General features: G+C 42.4%; 2 protein-coding genes across 7 annotated transcripts in view; one reads left to right on the top strand and one right to left on the bottom strand.

Moving 5' to 3' along the window:
- Positions 1-24378, bottom strand: part of LOC102947665 (borealin-2) — a 208130-nt gene that overhangs the window by 61082 nt on the left and 122670 nt on the right. For 2 of the 3 annotated variants that reach the window (XR_005222228.2, XR_005222230.2), the window contains one exon: positions 5743-8469. The exons of the other annotated variant lie outside the window; for it this stretch is intronic. The gene's annotated coding sequence lies outside the window, so the exon portion shown is untranslated. Of the gene's footprint in view, positions 1-5742; positions 8470-24378 lie in introns of those variants that run through there. 3 annotated transcript variants of the gene reach the window in all.
- The window catches only part of NETO2 (neuropilin and tolloid like 2), a 51197-nt gene that overhangs the window by 20608 nt on the left and 6211 nt on the right, over positions 1-24378 (top strand). For 2 of the 4 annotated variants that reach the window (XM_037877755.2, XM_043526053.1), the window contains exons 3-7: positions 3794-3934; positions 7321-7569; positions 12293-12337; positions 12427-12554; positions 17859-18087. In XM_037877755.2, coding sequence (XP_037733683.1) covers positions 3794-3934; positions 7321-7569; positions 12293-12337; positions 12427-12554; positions 17859-18087 — 792 coding nt within the window. The remainder of the gene's footprint in view (positions 1-3793; positions 3935-7320; positions 7570-12292; positions 12338-12426; positions 12555-17858; positions 18088-24378) is intronic. The other 2 variants (XM_037877757.2, XM_037877758.2) reach the window with 2 other exon arrangements.

Genomic DNA, 24378 nt, shown 5'->3' on the forward strand with positions numbered 1-24378 from the left:
TGTTAGCTTTAGAAGAACGATATCATTCATGGTCATATGGTTGAAATAGGATGATTTTTTGTAAGGGAACAGTAAAAGGACCCTGTTCATGCTGGGCTGTTTGCGCTTGGCTAAAAGGGATCATCCCGGAGAATAGCCATGCGGTGGGGTGTGGGGAGGTGTGTGCTGCACATCCATCCGAAAACCGCAGCCCCTCCTTTTAAACGTGAAATCCAACCCATTGCTTGCTATGGGAAAGGATGGCGCTGAAGTTTGAAACCATTCCCACGTTATGCATAAGAAGCCAACTCCATGTACCCTTTGCCTTACCGTGGCTGCAAGGAAACTGAATTCTGTTGCCCAGCCATGTGTGATGTGTCCCCATACCAGCAGGTGCTCAATATAAAAGGCAAAATGCGACCTTGTACGTAAAGAACACGTGCTGTCTGCTGTGAATTGCTTGATTCACTGTGAAAGAGTCTCACCTTTGTTCTCAGAAATGTATCATCTTATATTTTACTCTCCTTTTTTATCTTCCGCCAGGTGCAAATGTTTCTAGGCTCCCCCTATCATCTCCGTCCCTGAGGTTATCGCAGATTAGAAGGCAAAAAAAACCCGCACTCACAATGACATGTTTTCTAAGCTCATGCAGTCCTCCTGCACTGATAGGGTACAGCTGAATGCATGGAGGCATTCAGTGTTAGAGGCTAGGAAAGCATTAAGTGAGCGCGAAGAGCAGAGGCAGGAGCGCAAAGAGCGGAGGCAGGAGGCGATGCTAAGGCTAATGGGGGAGCAAACGGACATGATAAAGCGTCTGGTGCAGCTGAAGGAAAGCCAACAAGAGCACGGACCCCCCACTGCATCCATTGTAGAACCGCCTGACCTCCTCCCCAAGTTCCATATCCTCCTCACCCAGATGCCCCAGAATGTGATGGGGGGAGGCTCTGGGCACCCAGCCACTCCACTCCAGCGGATGGCCCAAGCAACAGAAGGCTGTCATTAAAACAGTTTGATTTGTAGTGTGGCTACAATAAGCAATGTGGGCTGGTCCTTCCCTCCTCCCCCACCCCACCTGGGCTACCTTGTCAGTTATCTCCCTTTTTTTGTTTAATTAATAAAGAATGCATGGTTTCAAAACAATAGTTACTTTATTTCGAAGGGGGGAGGGTGGTTGGTTTGCAGGGAATTAAAATCAACAAAGGGAGCAGATTAGCATCAAGGAGAAAAACACACAACTGTCACACCCAAGCCCGGCCAGTCATGAAACTGGTTTTCAAAGCTTCTCTCATGCACAGCGCACCTTGCTGTGCTCTTCTAATAGCCCTGGTGTCTGGCTGCTCAAAATCGGACACCAGGCAATTTGTCTCAACCTCCCACCCCGCCATAAACGTCTCCTCCTTACTCTCACAGATATTATGGAGTTCACAGCAAGCAGCAATAACAATGGGAATGTTTGGTTGCACTGAGGTCTGACCTAGTCAGCAAACAGCACCAGCGAGCTTTTAAAGGTCCAAAGGCATAGTCTACCACCATTCTGCACTTGCTCAGCCTATAGTTGAACTGCTCCTTACTACTGTTCAGGCTGCCTTAGTATGGCTTCATGAGCCATGGGAGCAAGGGGTAGGCTGGGTCCCCAAGTATAACTATTGGCATTTCAACATCCCCAATGGTAATTTTCTGGTCTGGGAAGTAAGTCCCTTCTTGCAGCTGCTCAAACAGCCTGGAGTTCCTAAAGATGCCAGCGTCATGCATCTTTCCCGGCCATCCCACGCTGATGTCTGTGAAACATCCCTTGTGATCCGCCAGTGCTTGCAGCACCATTGAGAAGTACCCCTTGCAGTATACATACTGGTTGGCAAGGTGGTCCAGTGCCAAGATCGGGATATCCGTTCCGTCTATCGCCCCACCACAGTTAGGGAAACCCATTGCAGCAAAGCCATCCACTATGACCTGCACATTTCCCAGAGTCGCTACCCTTGATAACAGAACATCAATAACTGCATTGGCTACTTGGATCACAGCAGCCCCCACAGTAGATTTGCCCACTCCAAATTGATTCCCGACTGACTGGTAGCAGTCAGGTGTAGCAAGTTTCCACAGGGCTATCGCCACTCGCTTCTCAACTGTCAGGGCAGCTCTCATCTTGGTATTCCTGCACTTCAGGGTGAAGGAAAACAACTCAGAGTTCCAGGAAAGTGGCCTTACACATGCGAAAGTTTTGCAGCCACTGTGAATCATCTCATACCTTCAACACTATGCGGTCCCAGCAGTCTGTACTTGTTTGCCGGGCCCAGAATTGGCATTCCACTGTATCAGCCTGCCCCACTGCCACCATGATGTCCCAATTGCCACAGCACATGCTTTCAGGAACGTCTGTGTCCATGTCCTCATCAAAATCGTCCTTGTGCTGGCATCTCTTAGCCCAGTTCTGCGTATACTGCTGGATAATGCGCGAGGTGTTTACAATGCTCACAACAGCAGCGGTGAGCTGAGCGGGCTCCGTGCTTGCTGTGGTATGGCGTCTGCAGGAGAGCAGAGTTGCAGCGGAAGCGGTGGATGACGACAGATGCCACAAGAAGAGATATTTATACAGAACGACAAGAGGACCTGCGAGGTGGATTCATGGCACCAGGAGAGCAGAGTTGCAGTGGATGACGACAACATGGAGAAATTTGCTATTGAGACGGAGTTCATTTACAAGAGCAGTAGAGCAGAGTTGCTGCGGAAGCGATGGATGATGACGGTTAGCAGTTGTACTGCATCGTCTGCTGACAACAGCACCCAGGACATAACAGCAGTGGTGATGCTGAGCTGAGCTGAGCGGGCTCCATGCTTGCCGTGGTATGGTGTCTGCACGGAAAAAAGGCACGAAACGATTGTCTGCTGTTCCTTTCATGGAGGGAGGGGCGACTGATGACGTACCCAAAACCACCTGCGACGATGTCTTTGTCCCATCAGGCATTGGGAGCTTAACCCAGAATTCCAATGGGCGGCAGAGACTGTGGGATAGCTACCCACAGTGCACTGCTCCGTAAGTTGATGCTAGCCACGGTAGTGAGGACGCACTCCGCCGACTTAATGTGCTTAGTGTGGACATACGCAATTGACTTCTATAAAATCAACCTAACTTCGTAGTGTAACCATACGCTCTCGACACTAGTGCAATATTACTTCAACTTGTTTTATTATTAACACTGCCACGTTTAGCAATAACTATTTTAAACATTGTAAATATTATAATGAACCACATACTATAGATGAAGGTCTTAATTCAAGAGCGTGTGCTTGAGAGCAATCCTGAATCAGGCCAACAGCAGTAATGTGAACAGAGAAATCAAGGGTCCAGTCCTGCTAAGCCTTGCCCTTTAACTTCAATGGGTCAAACTTGCATATGAGTGTGAAAGAAAACTGGGTGGTAATATTGAGTGAGGGTTTTTTCTTTAGCATTTTAGTTCATTGTAAAGGAGTATAGCAGTATTGCATGCCACAGTGACTGACTTGAAAAGAAGAATGTACTCAACATTCTAACTCTTACCACAGGTTCCTTACCACTCCTCAGTAGTAACTATGCAGATTTGATATTCCAAAATAGTGGGTGGGATCTGCCATGCTGCTAAACTATAATGTGCTTTTTACAGAAATAAAATCCCTTTGCTAAATAGGGACAGCTGGCTAGTATAAGAGGATCTGCAGGTAGCACCAGCTGTCTCTTCCCTCTGACAGTTAGTGCCACACCCTAAGATATACTGTTCCAAATGGATGGGTTTTGTTTGTCTCTTGTTGTAGTATACAAGTGTGATTTCTCTTTTTAAAGGTGGGCAGAATATTGGAGTAAATCACATACCATCTACACAGTGTGACAACTGGGTTCGGACAAGCAATGGAGGCCATTTTGCTTCACCAAACTATCCTAATTTGTACCCACCAAACCAGGAGTGTATCTACATTTTAGAAGGTACTAACATCCTCTTCCTCCTTTGGTGTATTGTATTCTTACTGTTGAAAGTATAGGAAGTGGAACTGTTCTGCTATTCTGTTTATATTAAGTAAAGTTACTTGGACGATATTGGTAATATGTTCATTTGCTTCTGCAGATGTTAGGCTGAGTAAGGAGGGGACACGTTTGGGCTGCAAAACAGTAACTACAAATTCCTGGAATACTTAAACATTTATGAATTAACACAAAGCCCTTATTTAGTGACAGTTAGGGATGTATCAGGTCCCTCCCAAATCCTTGAAAGCATAGAAATAACAAGTTTAAAGGAGAAGTCTTCAGCTTTCCTCCCCACTGTCACATCATCTACAGCAGGGGTCTCCAAACTTTTTGAATCGCGCACCTCCAGGGCCAGCTCTGGGGAAGCAAAAAAAGAGCCCCTGCTGAAGACGGAGCAGGGAGAGCCGAGCTGCTGCCGGTGTGCCGCCGAAGACTGAGCTCCCCCTGCTGCGCACCCCCAGGGAGAGTCTTGCGCACCCCACTCTGGAGACCACTGATCTACAATACTAATGCACTCTGAAAGGGACACTCTGCCATCTCCACCACTTCAAAAAGATAGTATCTATCCCCATCTTCATCCAACTCGGTGTCACACAGAATCTCAAAGCTGACCTTGTGCTCGCCTGTATCCGCAGGGAGACACGCATCTGACTGTCCTGCAGCCTGTTCATTTGCAGACTTAGGGTGCTTCAGTGGGGCTGAGCTCCCCGTTAAGGTTATGTGTGACGGGGCAAAAAAAAATCCCATTAACTCAAAAATGTACTGCAGTGAGAGTTTGCTGAATAAGGACTGCAGGACTCAGGCCACACTGAACAGATTCCTCTCATAGGGATTCATATAAAACCAGTTAAGTCTATAGAAGGACCCCCCACTAACCCCCACACTGACTTCAGTGGGATTGTTCTCAGACCTCTAGTGATGAAACTAAGTATTCCTGTGTCACTGCAAGTCTCCTTTACAATATCCTGTGGTGAGTTTTCAGTTTCAGTGGTGTCTTATCCATATAGTGTAGTATATTTGGTTTTCTCTTGTATGCATTTATGGTCCTTTGTGTCTTATTTATGACTGAATATACTTTGAGGCAGATATTCTGCCATGCTCTGATCCCTTTGCCCTGCACAGGCCACATGGAATGTGCTGAGACTGGCCACAGACTCCTAGCGGGAAATTTCCCTGGCATGAGGGAGTTCCCAACAGGCAGAGAGCTGGTTCCTCTGCCTCCCTCCCTACAGCTCCCAGTGCAAGGATGTGGAGGGGGCATGGGCGAGTACAATGCCCTCCAGCAATTTCCAGGTGGTATATAGTCCCTTAGGTATCACTGCCAGCTGGTAGATGTTAAAGCAGCTCCATGCTTCTCTACTCCACAAGTCAAAGTCTAAAAGATTAATTTGGTATAGTATATACCTACTGTGACTTGAGGTGCCTAGGTTAGCCCACAATGAAAATGCCCAGGGCAGGCTGCAAAAAGGAGAGCAGATTCTCCCAAAATTGGTGGTTAACATTGTCGTTAGATTAACCAACCAGTTACACGCCGTGCTCCTGATCCATCACGCTGGTTATCAAGAATCTTTTAAATCACACAGCCCTCTTTATTGCGTCCCAGTCTCTGGCTCCCAACCAGCAAATAGGTCCAGTAAAGTGAGAAGTTATTTAAAACTCTACTCACTATACAGAATGTTCTTCTGATCCCCAAAGGGCCAGCCACTACTAGTTTGCCAGGTCACTACTAGTTTGGATCTTACCCAAAATACCACGCTGCTAGCCAATCCTTTACTATCTAAAACAAAAGTTTATCATAAAAGAAAGGAAAGAGGAGTGTTGTTAAATGATGGAAAGCAATCAGATACATACATATGACTTCAGAGTCCATATATAAGGTTTTTAGCAGCATTGGTGAGTTGGCTGGCTTGTGAAGTCCCTCTGGAACACATCCAAAGGTTGGATGGGTCACTCGGTCCTTTATTCAAAGGACCAAGATATTATTGATCTTTGTAGAGAAGTTACTCCGGAGGTGAGAAGCAGGATTGAAGACAAAAAGGCAGCTACATTTTCTCCATTTTATATCCTTTGCTATGTGGCTTGTATATCCTTTGTCCCAAACACAAGCTCACAGCATATAGGCATGGAAAAGAACGTGGAGTCCCCTGTCCACAGGCATGTTCCTACATGTCCTGCTGACTCATAGGTGTAGGTAGCCCCTGGCTTCTTCTTGATTGCCCTCGATGAGCCATGAAGCAGGCTGGATATTGCTGATTCCAATCTGTCTGGGGTGTCACCCAGAAACACAGCATAAGTTTGAGATTCAAATATCTCATATATTAAGTTATAATAACTCAGGATACAAAGATGATATATATACATATAAACAAGATTATCATATTTAGCGAATAACTTTTCCACTGATACCTTACATGGCATATCTTGTAAGATTCATTGCAACTTTGTGATATTGGTATCAATAATTTTATAAATGGTCACCCATATTCCATGCAGTGTTGTTGCTAGAACAAAGAATTTTCAAACTATACACAGAGTAGGTGGGCGCCACAAGAAAGGCACAAAAAAGAACGCTGGGTACTTGCACTTCGTGCCTGATGAAGGGCCTGATTCAAAGCCCATTGAAGTCAGAGACTCCCTTTGACTCCATTGGGGTTTAGATCAAGTTCCTGGGTGTTGAAACACCCACATTTGAATAATGAATGTGTATATGCATCCTGGTGTACATTGTAGGTGCTATTTAAACTCTCAGTAAAGATTCACTTATGAAAAGCCTGTTGAGTCGCCTTCCACTCATGTAGTTGAAGAGTTTGAAAAACAGTGAGTTGGAAGAAATCTGGGCTTCATTTTCAGAAACATTTGACTAATGAACACCAAGGACCCAGCCGTCAGTCAAGACCTCCTTTTCGACTCCCCGCCCCCGCCCATCTTTTTCCCCTTTCTCTCCCTGCCTTGTCTGTTATCTCCCCATTAGTTGTAAAATATTGACTTATTTGATTTTTGTAGTTTAATACTAAGGCTGTTAAAATGTTTTTTGTGTATGTATGTTAGAGGTGATAATTTTAAGCTTTTTGTGGGGGGTAGAGGTCTTTGTGATGTTTGTATTAAAATAATAAAAACCTTACAGCCTACTGAAAAAATGCAAAGGTTACCTGATTATGCAGAAGGCATTCTAATTATACAAGGTGTCAGAGTTACTTCAGTAAGCTTACTAGACTGACTTTGAGAAGTGTCACATGCCTCTGATTTTTACACTTTTTGGGTTTTGTTGCTTCATTATTTCACTGCCTAGTGTCAGTGTTTCACACATTATCAATTAATACTGTGTTGAAACTTTTATTGCGTTGTAGCTGCTCCACGCCAAAGAATTGAGTTGACCTTTGATGAACCTTATTACATAGAACCCTCATTTGAATGTCGATTTGATCACCTTGAAGTTCGAGATGGACCTTTTGGTTTTTCCCCTCTCATCGATCGTTACTGTGGTCTGAAAAGTCCTGCACTAATTAGATCAACAGGGAGGTTTATGTGGATAAAGTTTACTTCGGATGAGGAGCTAGAAGGAGAGGGATTTCAAGCAAAATACTCGTTTATACCAGGTAAAGATACCTTATTAAATAGCTTCTTACATTGTCTAGTTGTTGTTTTTGCTCAGATAGAATTTCAAACTAATATCAAGGTACAAATTCAAGACTTTAAAATCTCAGTTCCATCTACTCCCATGAACTCAGTAGCTGTTTATACTGGCAATTTGGAGCTGTATTTCGTGATTGGTATAGCTGTGAGCAGGGTTAGATAACATGGTGGCTAAAAACATCTGAGCACTGTCAACCCTACAGCTTCCTCTATTGCTGAAACTGGGGGAGCTAAACCTGGTGGAAAATTACAGGCCCTAATTTTCAGAGTAAAGAGGTCAATGCTGAGGGTTTTAGGGAATTCTCCCACAGTTGTTCTACAACCAGCACAGCTCTATGGGTGCTGTAGTAGGAATGTTAGTGTAAACTAGCCGCTGGAAATTTCCCCACCATATTATCTGTTAGCATGACATGATGTCAAAAACATTAGCAGCCGGTCTACACTAATATTCCAAACTTTTTAGCACGGGTGCTAGAATAGCACTGAAGGAATGCACAAAGAATCCTCGGCATAGCCAGTCTGGGAGTGGAGGGTGCTCAACACCTCATAGTGGTTGCACAGCACCTGACCGATTTAGTCCTCTAGTCTGTGATGTGGACTATGCCCGTCTCGTGTCTTCTTTTTTAAAGAGATACTAAGTGGACTGAACTAATGTTTGAAAATTGGTTACTGAGACTATGTGGTAACTCTTTAAACATATTAAAATTGGTATCCATCAAATCACTATTGATTATTTCAGAGCTTCATAATAAGATCTGACACGTTTTCACATGGACTCAAGAGTTCTTAACATTTGGTCAAAAATCCGCATTTGTAAGGATGCGTGTCGGTCCATTTGTGGTCCTTTTCAGAGCTGCCTTAATCTGTGAAGAAAAACATACATGTATAATAGTGTAAATATGTATTTTTTTCCAAAGAGGGCAACATGCCTGTGGAAGGCATTAGTCTGTAGCCCTGTCTACACAAGCAATTGTAAATCATGGTAAGAACCTGGAAACAACAGAGCATAATTGCTGATTCACAGCTTGTATACAGCCTATACTAACAACTCTAAGAATAAGAGTTTTATTTACCACACAATCACTTTCCATAATAGCACTAAGCTAACTCAGTCTTGAGAACTTCCTCACAAACATAGTTTAAGAAACTGAACACAATAAAGAAATTTAAGATGGCTTAAAAGAGGGTAGCAAGGCTAGCGTTTAAACTGTGCTGCTTTCTCCAATATGCATCATATTAGTCAAAAGCTAGGGCCATGTTGTGGCTTCTAAGCCAACATTTACATGGGGCAGGAAATAGCATGGAAGGGCTACCTCAGCAGCTGTAATGAGGCATACAGACTGTCTCTGAAGGTGCTAGAAGAAGCATGTTCCTACTTGCTGCCTCCTTTAATGTGTAGCATATAGTCCCTCTGCAGGCTTCAGACCAGTAGCTCAATCTGTGTGCAGTGGGCCATAGTTCCCTCCCCTTCCCTGCTTATGTAAAGTGATAGGATTAGTGCAGCTTGCACTCAAGGAGCTCAAGAATATGGATTCTGCTGTCTCCCTGTGCCAATGCATCTTCCCTACACCCTCTTTGATCCTGAGCTGTGTGCCCCTGACTAGAGGCAAACAGAATCTGGTACCAAATATACCAACTAGGGCAGGGGCCTGCAAATGTTTTGGCCTGAGGGCCGCATCGGGTTTCGGAAATTGTATAGAGGGCCGGTTAGGGTAGGCTGTGCCTCCTCAAACAGCCAGGCGTGGCCCCGCCTCCTGATGTGTCCCCCCGTCCCCCACCTCCCCATCTACCCTCCTCTGCTTCTCGCCTCCTGAGGTCCCGTCCATCCGTCCGTCCCCCCTGATTCCTGCCCCATCCAACCTTCCCTGTCCTTGCAACCCCCATCCTTGACTGACCCCCACCACCCATCCAACCCCTCCTCTCATTCCTGATTGCCCTGCCCTATCCAACCCCCCCTTCTCCCTGACCGCCTCCGGAACCCCTGCCGCTGACTGACCCCTGCCACATCCAACCACCCCTTCTCCCTGTCCCCTGACTGCCCCCCCCCGGGACCCCTGCCCCCATTCAACCCCCCCACCACCTCATCCAATCTCCCCTCCTTCCTGACTGCCCCCCCCCGGGACCCCTACCCCCATTCAACCCTCCTGTTCCCCACCCTCTGACCGCCCGGACCCCTGTCCATGCCCCCCCCCCCAACTCTCCTGCCCTCTATCCAACATCCCCCCCCCCCCCCCCCCCCCCCTTACCGCGCTGCCTGGAGCACCAGTTGATTGTAGCCCGGCTGGAGCCAGCCACGCCACCATGCAGCACTGAGCACTGGGTCAGGCCGGGCTCTGAAGCTGCACTGCCCCAGGAGCTCACCGCCCCGAGCATTGTGCCGGTGGCATGGCAAGGTGAGGCTGTGGGGGAGGAAGGACAACAGGGGAGGGGCTGGGGACTAGCCTCCCAGGCCAGGCAGGAGGGTCGGCCTGCGGGCCGTAGTTTGCCCACGTCTGGACTAGGGTATAATCTCAGGCATGCAAAGCTGGAGGAAATGGCTTAATGGGCTAAGCATCAGCTTTTGAAATACGTAGATTCTCTGGAACCATGGTTTCAAATCCTAAGAGTGTTGACTCAGCTCTTCGTTCTGCTGAGGCAGATTTGAGCACATTATGGGGGTGGGGCGGAGAAGAGGAATATTTTGGTTGCAAGCTCATTTAAAAAAAAAACAAAACCTGAGGTTATGTCTGCTCTGTGTGGAAATAAAGTTCCTATGGCACCTTTGGTGAGAGAGGATTTGATCCAATGTCCTTGTGCAGAATGCTCTGCTCTGCTCCAGGTGGCTGTATTTTAGATACTGTACATATAGTTATAAGCACTTTAGGATCCTTTGGGACCAAAAGCAAAATATGAATGTCAGCTATTGCAACAAGTGTTGTATACACAGGTGTAACTGCTTTAGGTTCCCTCTCTTTCCCAGACATGCCCTTCATCTCCAGAATCATAGGAAAATATTATACATTAGTACAAGTGTTCAACAGAATGTTTTCACTCTGCTGTGGATTTAGTTTCTCGTGCTGTTCCGATTAGCATGGGTCACTAAACCTTTGGGAACCGTGTGGGATGTGCTAAAATGTTCTTGCAGGGGTTGTATGGATGTGTGCGCCAAGCTACCTTCCAAAGCAATTTAACTAGTATGTCATTCTCAAAACCAAGTTAGCTTAGTGCTAGCAAGGCTCGGGCTTGTATTCTAAATCTGCCACGCAAATATTTATTTTTGTGGTGGACTGTAATGACTGTGAAAGAACCATTATATTCTGTTTTCATTCTTTTACATTTTCACAATATGTTTAAATATTTAAAGTACCAGTGACAATGAACAAAAATCAGAAAAAGAAATTAAGCCTCACAAAACACTTAAATGACACTAAGTAATTGACTTAAATTCACAAGGAAGAGCAAATTCAGAAAGGAGGTTGAAACTCTGACTTGCAGAGGTTTCCCTACAGTGAACATATGTGCCAGACTATATAGCTCAATGGTAGTGGGCCAAGGATGGAATTTTCCGAACTGTCTTAAGTATTTAAGTCAATCAGGATTTATGCATTTTTTGTTTAACTGTAAATTCCTTTTATAGATAAAGGCCCACACAAATTCTGCCCCTTGAGCTCAGTGGGAGCAGGATTTGGTCCAAAATGGACATGCAGCCATTGCATGGGCAAACACTACCATCTGCACAATAATAATAGTCAGATTACCATTTGCCCACACACTTTGTGGAGCTGTTTGTGGACTGGAACACTGGTGTACAAAAATTCAGGTTTTGCCTGTGCAACACATGCACATGTAACTTGCAAGGCTCACCTGTTGAGTTGTGTGTGGGGAAAAATACTAAACTGCTCATGAAAATGTGAGTGCTTGCACATGCAATGGTGCATGCTCATTTTGGACCAAATTCTGGTTCCACTGAAGTGAAGAGACAAATGCTGGAGCTTTCTGTTGCTCCTCTGCTGTGGACCTCTTTGGAAAAATCTGCTCTGAACTCATTAGCAGTACAATTTCCAGGCAGGTATGTATAGAACACAGTTCAAGAGAAACATAGGGCTAAATTATGTCCTTAGATGCATGTCTGTGGCTACCAGTGACATCAATGGGAGACGTGTGTATCCAAGGGAAAATCTTGGTCCTTGTTGCTTGTTTACCCTTTGTTGTAATGTTTCTGAGTAACTAGTAATTCCAGAACTCTGATCTTGCAACACCAAATTGCACTAGTAAACCTCTTCTACCTGATGCTGTACAGAGCTATTTATATACCCTTTGATCCTGCAGTCTGATGTGCACAGGTGGATCCCTGTGCCCTTGTGGAGCTCTGTTGATTTTAGTGCAAGCCAGCACAGGTGCAGGGATCCATCAGTGCAGATCAGGTTATAGGATTAGGTGGGAATAAAAAACAAAGGAAATTCTAGTGTGGTGTTAACCACCTCCATTATATTAGAAATATTAAACCATCTTAGTGAGGTATGGTCACGTATCATGGAATCAAGCATCAGGTAACAAGAATATCACATCTCGCCCATTGATTCAATATCTGTTCTAGCACTTGATATTTTGTGGTGTGTTAAGAAATAGATTGTCTCTAGATTGTGTTAAACCTTGAAGTGACTCTCAACTGCCAGCCCCAATGATTTGTGACTTCTTTTGTTGCAGATCCAGACTTCACTTACCTAGGAGGTATTTTAAATCCCATCCCAGGTCTAGTATTACAATAACAATTTATTTGTACATGAAATTTTTAATCAATCTCATCTTGCATTTGATAGTGAGTTGTATGTTCTTTCTAGACTGCCAGTTTGAGCTTTCAGGAGCTGATGGAATAGTACGTTCCAGTCAAGTAGAACAAGAAGAGAAAACAAAACCTGGACAAGCAATTGACTGCATATGGACAATTAAGGCTACTCCAAATGCTAAGGCAAGGCCATTTATATCATTCAATATATAATGGGCTTCTAAAGCCCATTAGTAATAGGGAATGGTCATTAGTAATTATTTACAAAATGTCTCACTTTCATTTAAATTAATTAGCTATTGGCAGTTGAGGAAATTAAGATAGATACTTGTTTCTGAAATAAATGTAACTGCAGGTCCATTGATGCAGCTATTTTTCCCTGACCTGAAATTTATAATGTTCAGACACTTTGATAATTTTATGGGTTACATGTTTAAAGGGCCTGCAACTTGGCCTCCAGTTTAATGGGTACAGTTAGCTGCAGACAAAGGGTAGTCTTAGGTAACGTTTGTTACCTGATATGTGAGCAAAATCAGGAATGTATAGAACCTCTATACCTGTGCCTACAGAACTGGAGTCTGGGTATAGAAACAGAGTCCTATTCCACTCCAATTAGTCAGTGGGAACTTTGCCATGGGATTCAGTGGGAAAAGAATCAGGCCTGCTAACAGACATATACCATTGAACCTCCTTTCTAAAATGGGTCACATTTGTAGCATGTGGGAATCTTATATATTCAGTTTATAGATTACTACATATGAGTGTGTCACTGAAGTTTTACCATCTTATGCATTAACCAAGTAACTGTTTGAGATTCTTCTTTGAGTATGTGTCATTGTAGCTGTACTTGTGCCTAATGCACACAAGACTGGATTCTTTCAATAGCATGGCAGTTAGGGTCGAGCACATCCCCTGTGCCGCCTCGTCCTCCCGTAAGAGGGCATAAAGGGTGGAGTGGCTCTGTCCTTCCCTCAGCTCTCATAGTCAACATGGCAGGGAGACAGAACCCGGTGAGTGTCCAAGCTGCAATACTCTAAAATTTTCTTCCACCAAATTTATGAAGAAATCTTACCTTCACACTCTCAAAACATGGAAGGAGATTTATATAAATAAAAATGCTAATCCTCCTGTGCAGTGGGGCAAAGTGCATTGCACCAACTGCCATGCCTCATGATGGACTTCAAACCCTGGCCATCCTGTGACTGACTGATCTCCATCAAGGTCGATGTCTCTTTTTTGCATAGAGACGATCCACCTTTTCTTCCAGGGCTTTAAATGCAGGTATACTTGGCTCAAACTACAGCTGCTAGATCAGTCCATGAGGGCCACTTTGAGCTCACAGAATGCTCCTCACTCAGAAGACTGTCTTCCTTGTGGCTATCTCTTCAGCCAGCAGAGTAAGTGAGCTTCAGGCGCTTATGGCTAGACACCTACTGCAGTGTTTCAGAGCGAAATAATGCTAATAAGACATCACCCAAAATTAATTCAAACCAAAACCACACAACACAGGAGAAAAGTTGCACATACTAAATGTATCCAGGACTTCGGTTTACTCCTGTCAGTGTAATGAAGCTATCAGATTATTGTCCCATCTTTCTGGCTATAGCCAAGGTAATCTCATCACAATGACTTGCATTGAATTAACTATTTTGAATCTCACTGTTAGACAGTTGGTGTACCTCACCCACCGAACATCAAGGCTCACTCCACCTGCTTCAGAAATGTATAAGTATCAGAATTTTATATGCAATGCAGTGATGTGGAGTAAACCACTGACCTTGCTGGAATTCAGCTGCTAGGTCAGATGCCAAGTTCAGGAGAGCAGTACACAATTATTGTTCAATAGATGCAACAGGAACTTTATCCTGAGGGGAATGGGGATACTGCTTACTAGTCCCCTACAGTGCAGTTCAAGCTGTAAACCATTTCTTACCCTACACTAATTATGGTTCTTCAAGATAATGTAGGCAGTGTGGATCCCATGACTCTCCCTCCATCCTCACTTTTAAAGAATCCTATCTCAAGCACACCTACAGTGGGATCCACACTGACTACATCTCGAAGAACTACAGTTCCTATAGGGTAAGTAATAGCTGTTTATGCTGCATGCCTACTTGTGATAGGATAAAAAATAGCATGATGCAAGAAAAAAAATGTAGGGAAAGGAAGTAAATGTTCTCTACCCTATTGGAAATAAAACCAGTTGTTGAAGGTCAAGGGGGCTTGATGTTTCAGGGTACTGAGCACCCTCAACTCCCAGAAGAATTGAGGGTAGCCAGCACTTTGTGGGATTAGACCCAGAGTGCCAAATATATCTTCTGTGGTACATATGCAAGAGATATAAATATTCTTCAGTAGAGCTGATCAGAAAATGGGTGGTGTCTTTCCCTCCCCCCCCCCCAAAAAAATGGACTTGGGTTTTCAACAAACTTTTTTTTTGGCTGAAACCTTTAGCAAAAACTCAAGTTTTCCACAGAAAACAGACACTTTCTTTAACTGAGTTGAAAAATAAGTTTAGACAAAAAACTTTCCAACAGCCCTGCTTCTCCAGCTTCCCAAATAGTACCATGGTTTTATCTAAACCATAAGAATAAAAGGGGACAAAAGAGTCAGGTAACTACAACAGAAAAAAATAACTTTATTGCACGTTTTGAGGAAGTGACTCATAACTCCCAAAAGCTCTATCCTAGAGTGAGTTACAGAAATTGTCATTCCAGAAATGATTTTTACAAAAATCATTTTTTGTCTTGTTTTCTATTTGGAGTACTCCATGCCTAAATTATTTTAATAATTATTGAATGTTGCTTAAAGCCAGTTCCGTAGTTGAGTGGCTCTTGAGACTAGATTATTTTTCTAAATGATTTGAGCTTTACACTTATTTTTAAACTGTTGTGCTAAAAATTGGTCTCCTGAGTTCTGGTTTTGACAGGATTCTGACATTGAACAGTTGTATGGAGCAGCCTTGGGTGTTTTGTCCTTTTATGAGAAAAAGAAAAAAGGTTTTCAATTTCCCAAATTTGATTTTATTTTTTTTGTAATAAAAAATAAATCTGAAAATTGACAGTCATTGAAGACTTTAAAAAAAGCTTATGCGTCATTGAAATTCTGAAATAACCTTCAAGGATTCAGAAAAGTTCTATAATATATTAATCAACATTCTAATGAGGAAGCCTCTGATACTATTAACTTCTCTGTGGGCAGCAGAAATCCTGAAAATTCTTTTCAGTAGGCACAGAAACCAGATGCATCTTTCACTGAGCAGAAACTTTTTGGAAAAAATTGTGCCCTTGGTTGTGTACACAGCACAGAGCAAGGGTGCAATATGAGTGCTAGCTTGAGTATTAATGTTTTATTCTTTCCATTATAGTTCCACAGCAGGAATAAAAATCCAATTAAGTAATAGTTATGAGAGTTACATATTTCAGGCTAAATGCTGAGCACCTGCAGCTCTGTCTGACTTCAGGGGGATATGAAGTCAACAAAAGCTACAGCTGCTGTAATAATGGGGGACAGCGAGGAGAGACATGAAACACTCACCTAAATGGTACTTTACAATCTGCAATACTGAGCACAGACTAAAGTAGGTTACAATGAAAAAGTTTCAGATATAAACTACTAGAGAGAGTATTTTCTCACATTAAGGGGAAAAAAAATATGGGACACGCTGGCTTTCAAACATGGTGCGTAAGGGGCATACTACCAGCATTTTGCCTGTGAAGAACACTGGGAGTTGCAATGGCTTAGGGTGCTAGGGAGAATATGTACTAGCCTGCCACCCATTAAGTTGCTTGTGGGCCTTGCTACTGTTTAGAGATACCCTTAGTGTACTGCAATAAGACACCTGCAGCTGACCTGTGTCAGCTGACTCAGGTTACTGTAGGGCTATATAAAATTGCAGCAGAGACCCAGAGCCCTGGCTGCAGCCCAAGCCTGGACATCTGCATTGCAATTTTATAGCCCCAAACCCAAATTTGCTGACACAGGCCAGCCACTGGTGCTTTATTGTAGTGTAGACATACCCTAAAAGTTTCGTAGTGCACTTTGTTTGAAATGGCAGTATGTCAAAACAAACAGCAATATGTGAAAGCACGCTACAGAACTTTTAGTGCCCAGTGGCAGGGTCTACACAACAACTTAGTGCATGGCAAGCTTGTGTCCTGTACATTCACACCCTGGTTTGCTGCTCACTAGGTCTCTGTGCAGATAAGCTCTTAGTATGGTTTAAGGATGAAGTTTTTAAAAGCACTAAATAACTAAGGAGCACAAGTCCAAGTGACTCTCACTAGTCCCTTTAATACTTGGGGGAGGGGGGAAAGGAAGATTTTCAAAGGAACTTGTCATTCTGATGTAGAAACTTAAAACATTTGTATGCAAATAAACCATGATTTTTTTTTTAACTTATAAAATCATGTCACACTCATTTCAGGAAAAATAAGAATTGTTCTACCAGATCAGATCATTAATCTGAGTCAAGTAATTTGTTTATCACAGTAGCTGGTATCAGAAGACTTAGAGAAAGGTGACAACCTCAAGTGGGCAGTTCTGGAATAGCTTGTCCCTATGAGAAGCTTATTTCTAACTTCACATCAAGCAGAGGTTAGCTCATGCCCAGAAATCTCCTCAGTTGTTCCCTTTACTCCTTGTAAGTTCAGCAAATCTACAAAGGCTCACAGGTTTCTGCTGCAGATGCATCTGAAGGCAAATAGTTTAAAATTTGTCTGTTTGCACTTCAAATTCCACCTTAGTCTTCCTATTCCTTATTATGTATGGTCTGCTGTAATATATGGTCCTCATTCTTGTCTTTGGGTTGGATTTCCAGCCTCTGAGGGATACCAGTTTGGCTCACATAACCTCTTGAATCTTACCCTTCAACTCTAATTGTTCGTGTTTTGCATTCCTGCTTCTATTTAGGTTGTCTGCCTCCATGCTGAGTTTAAGGACTTGTGTTTCCTTATTTTTGACTTTAGGACTCTTCAACTAGATTTCTCTGGTTTGTTTTTTTTAAATCAGTCTTTCTAAAGTTCAGAAACCTTCCACAGAAAAAAGCCTTTCCCAAAATCCTGAAAAATAAATTCTTGCATTCTTCTTGTATATTGCTTACATCTGTTCTAGAATGTGCTTGAAAGCAGCTCTCTTCAGCCTGCACCATTTTGTATTACAAGCTTTGCTTTTCTTGTAAGCTTATGTAGAGAAAACAAGTTAGTCAATTTTCATTGGAAAGTTCTTGTCATTTATTGATCCTTAGGATAAAATAATTGCAAATAATATTCCATAATGATGTCATTTTGTGAGGGAATCACTGGTTCTGAAACTGTAAGCATACAACACGAGAGTTTGTGAACTTGGAGTTTTGTGCCTATATAAGGACGACAGAATACTGTGTAATCCAGGTCTACTGGGAGGCTAAGAGAAAAATTCTGCCCTGTTTTATTACTAAGGCATTCTGTTTCTCTTTTCTTAGAGGTTGTGGGGTTTTGTTTTAAACAGATTTATTTGAGATTCCTGGACTACCAAATGGAGCACTCAAATGAATGCAAGAGAAACTTTGTAGCTGTGTATGATGGAAGCAGTTCCATTGAAAACCTGAAGGCAAAGTTTTGCAGCACAGTAGCAAACGATGTGATGCTGCAGACGGGAACAGGAGTGGTACGGATGTGGGCAGATGAGGGTAGCAGACTCAGCAGATTCAGAATGCTGTTCACTTCATTTGTTGATCGTAAGTACATCCTCCATTATCTTAGTGGCCAAGCGCTGAATGTATTTCAGAAAAAGCATCAGCTTTGTGTTATATGAGCACCAGGCATAACAAAAAAGCTGATTCTCAATTCACACACCCCTAGTCAGAGGGGAACAAAGTACTCACTTCATTATTATTCATGGGCACTGTTCCTAGGGGAAGATTTTCTCATAAAGGCCTGCCTTACATTTGAACCCAGTAATAGCCAGTTTCAGATGCTAAGCCTTTTCTTGCGAGGAGTTCCATAGCCAGGGTCCTGCTCTTCCCCAGCATCTGATAATCTAAATCTGGATTCCCCCTGCTGCGTTGCCTGTGGAGCAAAGTTCTCTTGGATGGTGAGGGAGCCTTTGAGTGAGTTAGGTCCCAATCTGTTAAGGACTCCATAGGTTAAGACCAGGATTGTGAATGCTGTTCTGAGATTCTGTACGGACTGCATGTAAAAGGTTTAATGATGATGCTTGCAACACTTATGATTCAAGATGTTTTAAAAGGATGTTTTAGGTGGGACTACATTTAATAGTAGGTTAATATACTACTCCTTATTCTGCATACTTTACCCCTAATCTGGCTGAGTTGCATAGCCTCAATCTGTTCCCATGTGGAGACACATCCATATCACACCAGATAATTTGAAACAGTTGGCAGGCTCACTACAAGAGAGGCCAGAGCTTGGAACTGTAGAGCAGGCATGAGGTATGTTGGAAGAACAGCACAGGAAACCTAGCACAGAGTTTGCTTACTGCATGCCTGCCATTTGACACTAGCACAATCATTCTTGCGTTTTTCTTAATGTTAAGTTTCCAACTAATGTGACCTGAATAATAGATATTGTACAGGTTAGGTTGTAGAGAGAGCGCAAAACTAATTGGCAATGCTGCTGTTTCTTTGCCTGATCCTGGAAGTGATACTGCTCAACATCTTGCAGGGTTGGTCTTTTTTAAAGTTATCTGTTTTATAGTGGTATTTTATTGTTGTTTCATAAAACATTAGAGTTCAAGTTATACACTCATATAAAAATTTACTTGCCCTGAAACAATCCTTCTGTTGTGACGGTGATTTTTAAGAGGAATAGGATATTGCTACTTTAAGAAACAACTACAGATGATATTCTAGAAACTTGTCTAGTGTTTTAATACTTTTCCATTCCTTTTCTGTAACTACCACTTTTAGGTACTGGTTGCTAACCAAAAATACAAAAGCTGTTTTGCTTTCTTCAGTTCACTTCTTCCTCAGCTACAATGATGAATAATAATGGTAGTTCTGGTGAGGCTATGCTCTAGCTTTGACATTATAAGATTAGTTTCTACAGGTCAAACTATCAGTTCATATTATAAATATTGATTTTTTTTTTTTCCATTCTTGCTTCTCCAACAAGCTGAAGTGATGAACAGGTATAAAGACAGACTCCTCTCTTTGAAAAAGCAGATCACTAATCAAAAAATCTTTGCCAAAAGCAAGTCTGTAAAGATATGTACAGTTGTTCTTGCCTATCTCACAGCTTGAGGTTTGATATCTCAGGAAAAGGAGAGAGATAATGAGTTGATTTTAAAAAAAATAAGGCCAATAAAACAGGGTATTTCATGCATCTTAAAAAAAATCATTTTTAAAATATCCTTGTTATAAGCAAACTTCAGTGCTCAGAATAGTGAAATTATGTGCTTATTCTTTTTTCAGATCATTGAGCACTTTTTCTCTTTATCTAGCTACTGATTTGTAATTATATGAATTCATCCATGAAAAAAATCAATATTTCTGAAGAGGTTTACATAAATGAACTAATTCTGCATGACGTATTCAGTTCACAACTACCCATTGCAGACTGCAGATGTGACTGAAATAGCGTAACTCAGCTAAAGGGGATGAGATAAAATAGAATGTGTTTTGGTTTTTCCCTTGATACAATTTATGAACACAACTACCTATATTAAAAAAAACCTTATTAAGTTTGCAAAGTCAAGCACTCAAAAATAAGGAAATGCCAGAATTAAGGTTGACTGTGAAACCTTAATTTAGCCTTGCTGTGCATGTGTTATGATCTTAAGTGATTACATACTATTTTTTCCACTTATTCAGTGCACCAAATGATCATATTTCAATATTGTGTTCTCCTCAGTGTTCAGTGTGTGGCCCTAAACCTTAGTACTGTAGTCTATTTTCTCGTGGACTCTTCCATGGTGCTCATCACTATAGTGTCTGAGTACTTCAAATATTTATCTTCATACAACCTCACTTCACAGAGGTTGTAACATGATTCACATTTTACAGCTTGGGAGCTGAGGCACTAAGAGATTAAAGGTCAAAATTATCCACTAGGTCTGGGTGCCTACTGTGAAATGCCTAGGACCAGAGTACTGTACTAAGCACTTTGTATTCAGGCACAGCTCCTATTGACTTCAGTTGCAGTTGTGAACAAGCGCCACTTCTGTAAATCAGGCCCCAGAGTCTCAAGTGGGGGCATCCAGAAAATGAGGAATTCTTAATCAGTGACCTGCCTGTGAACAATTCTGGCTTACATGACATGTCCAGTATCACATAGGAACTTTGTGTGACAGAGGCAGGGATCAAATCCAGTCCACCAGAGTGGCATTCTCTTAACCATGAGATCCTCCTTTCTTTTCCTGTAATTCCCTCTCATTCGCTACGTATCTTCCAACTTAATCAACAAACGAGAGAGGGTCCTACAGGGAAAAAAGCTTCTTTTACAACACAACCCTGATTCAACCCCAGAGCTGGGGTCTTGTGGAAAAAAGATCAGGTAATAAAAGACACTTCTGTACAGGAAACCTTAAATCTGGCGTTCCCTAACGTTTGAGTGCTTGCTTTTGCAACCTGAATAACATTCTTCAGTGTAGGAGTATTCTTATGGCTCTCTGCTCTCAGTTCCAGTGCCTGGCTACTTCCAAGCCTGTAGCAGCAATTACCAGGAAAGTCCAGCTTTACCCCTGTAGCCTTGGACTGAAGCATCCTCAGTTACTCTTGTGGGGATGGTGCATATGCAGTCCAGTCAGCCACTAGGAGCTGGGAGCATACTCAGTAGGGACAGAACAGTTTAGTAATCTAAGTCTCTACTGAGCATGTACAAACTGGGTTTGTTGTTTTTTTGGTCTTCAAAGACTTAGCAGCTTAGCAGATTTTCACAGGGATGGCAGAAGTCGCATCCCTGACACAAGGCCACCACCAAAAAACTTCATTTCAAAGGGGAAAAAATCCTTCCGAATTTAACAGACAAATTATATTTTTTTACTTTGTCATCTTCTTGGAAACAGCTGAACCATTGTGGTTGACATTTCAAAAAATTCAGCTTGAGGCAGACACCCACCATGGAAAATTTTCAGCTCAGATGGTTGGGTTTTGCACAGTTACAAGCTACTGAAAACAGAGTCCTATAATAGGAAATGTTAGGCAACCTGAATAGATAGCCAAGTATTATACGTGGTACTGCTAGCACTATTAGAAGAGAATATATTGATGGGGCCAGTTGGTCCTTGCCCCTTTTGCAGCAAAGAGAGGTTGCAAGGAGCCTTCTAATTCCTTTGCCCTTCTTGACAACTTTCCAATATAAGTGATGGGGAGGGTGGAGTGCAGCCCGTGTGTTCCATCCAGGCAGATGTGCTACTACAAACCACCTCCTTTTGGAATGAAAGAGGCAACAGAGAGAAGTCAGTCTTGCACCTTCTCCATACCAGTCCATGAAGCTGGCTGGGTGCAGAAAAACTCCCCAGAACATCCGGTAGCTAAGGGAGAGACTGCAATTATTTTAGTTCTCCGAGAGGTGGGATGGCTTTCTACCACCCCTGTCACTAAATAGCACAATCTGGGCCTAAGTTTGTGAAAGGAACAGAAGGCATTTTCATTAGCATATTCAGCAAACAAGCAACTATCCAGAGAGACATCATCCTCTTTTAGAAAAGCACCGTTAAACTTTCTGAAGATAGGTAACGAACATAGCTAAATGCTGTTCAGTGTTCATCTACCATATACAACATTTTGACACAAGAATCAGTGTACCAAGAATTAACACTCACTGTACATGGAGATAATGATACTAACCTCCTTTGTAAAGCACTTTAAGATCTTCAGATAAAAAATGCTATGATGATGATAGCTAGACCGTTTGTTCTCAAACTGAGTCATGACCCCTCAGAGGGTCATGAGGTTATTATGTGGGGGGTCGCTGAAGCAGGGCAGTTGGACTCCACCCCAAGCCCTGCTTCACCTCCAGCATTTATAATAGTGCTAAATATTTAAATACGTGTTTTTAATTTGGGGGGGGGGGCGCGGCGCATGTTGCACTCGGAAGCTTGTTGTGTGAAAGGGGTCACCAATACAGAAGTTTGAGAACCAGTGAACTAGACCTAGGGCTCCTAGTTCATTCATAACTACTTGAAAACTGAACATGTCATGAAAAATCAATTTCATTTACAGAGGTAAGCAGGCTCTTGGTTGCCCAATATCATTAGCAGAGTCTCCAGAAATTGTGGCCAAGTACATTAGGGCAGATCTCTACTGTTGAGGAAAATGCCAAGGTCTTCAATGTCCACACAACCTCAGTTTTTAAATTCTCATTCAAAAGACTTTCCCCTTCTCCACTTGCAGTAAACTGCATGGTACTCAACTGATCTTCCTTGGAAGAATAAAGAGCTTAGTTTCTTTTGCTAAGACATTCTCTCAGTTCTTGGTAATGTACATATTTCAAAACCAAAATGCTTTTAAAAAAAAATCTAGGGACGGAAAAAGGAAAGAATGTTTGTTTGTTTGAAATATACCTGGATGATTTATTTTAAAGTCAAATTTCACACCTTACAGTCAACCTCAAAATAACATGGCTGAGAGAAAGTTTTACTAAAAAAAAAAAATTCAGCTTTCATCAAATTCCTGGTCTGGTGCTATGTCCCATAGGTTTCAGAGTAACAGCCGTGTTAGTCTGTATTCGCAAAAAGAAAAGGAGTACTTGTGGCACCTTAGAGACTAACCAATTTATTTGAGCATAAGCTTTCGTGAGCTACAGCTCACTTCATTGGATGCATACTGTGGAAAATACAGATGATGTTTTTATACACACAAACCATGAAAAAATGGGTGTTTATCACTACAAAAGGTTTTCTCTCCCCCCACCTCACTCTCCTGCTGGTAATAGCTTATGTAAAGTGATCACTCCTTACAATGTGTATGATAATCAAGGTGGGCCTTCTCCCCACCCCACCCCCCCACAAACCCACTCTCCTGCTGGTAATAGCTTATCTAAAGTGATCACTCTCCTTACAATGTGTATGATAATCAATGTGGGCCATTTCCAGCACATAGTTATTCTTCCCTCAGAAAGCACTCAGTTCTATCCAACAACTACTGTTTCTTTGGTGTTCCAGAAATTACAGCTTGCAGGAGTAGGTGATCAATTTTATATCTCTTCTAAATTTAAAAAAAAAAATCTAGTCAGTTCTTCCATCCACATGTGCTCTCAGTCCAAGAAGCTTAATAGTGTTAGCTTTGATCTGGATCTCCAACATTTCTACTCTAATGGGCAGATTTTTTCTCTTTATATATGCTATGTGAAATGCTGGATATGCACCCATTTCTCAGTCTGAATCACTTTAAGGTCCTTCTCTGTGCTATTCAGTGCTTGGTTCTATCCAGTCTAACCTCCATGTTTCTAACCAGAACAGTAGCTGATCCAGTGTCATATTCATAAAGGCTATAGCTGCATGAGTTTTATCCTCCTTATCATTCAGGATGAAGGGCATGTAAGGATGTGGCTTGGGCACCAGCATGAGAACAGGTTCTCTTTCCAATAGAACAGTAACTAGTTAAATATTAGTTACGAACACCTCGGGAATGGAGGTTGTTCTTTCAAAAGTTTACATTTACTGAAGACAGCTGAAAATTGACTTAACAGCTTTGAAACGTAACTTTGCAGAAGAAAAATGCTGCTTTTAACAGTCTTAATTTAAATGAAACAAGCATGGAAAAAGTTTCCTTACCTTGTCAAATCTTTTTTTAAACTTTCCCTTTAAGTTTTAAGCAAATACTGTACTGTATTTGCTTTTTGATGGGGGAGTGGGGAGGTCGCTGCTGCTGCTGCCTGATTTGCATACTTCCGGTTCCAAATGAAGTGTGTGGTTGACCGGTCAGTTCGTAACTCTGGTGTTCATAACTTAGGTTCTGTAGTTAAAGAAGCAGCCAGAGTTTGAGCAGGCAAAAACCTTGACCTTATTCTTCACTATTGGCACTTAAAATAAACGAATGGCCAGATTTTCAAAAGAGCTCAGCATC

This window comes from Chelonia mydas, chromosome 12 (assembly GCF_015237465.2).
Source record: "Chelonia mydas isolate rCheMyd1 chromosome 12, rCheMyd1.pri.v2, whole genome shotgun sequence".
Taxonomy (NCBI): Eukaryota; Metazoa; Chordata; order Testudines; family Cheloniidae; genus Chelonia; species Chelonia mydas.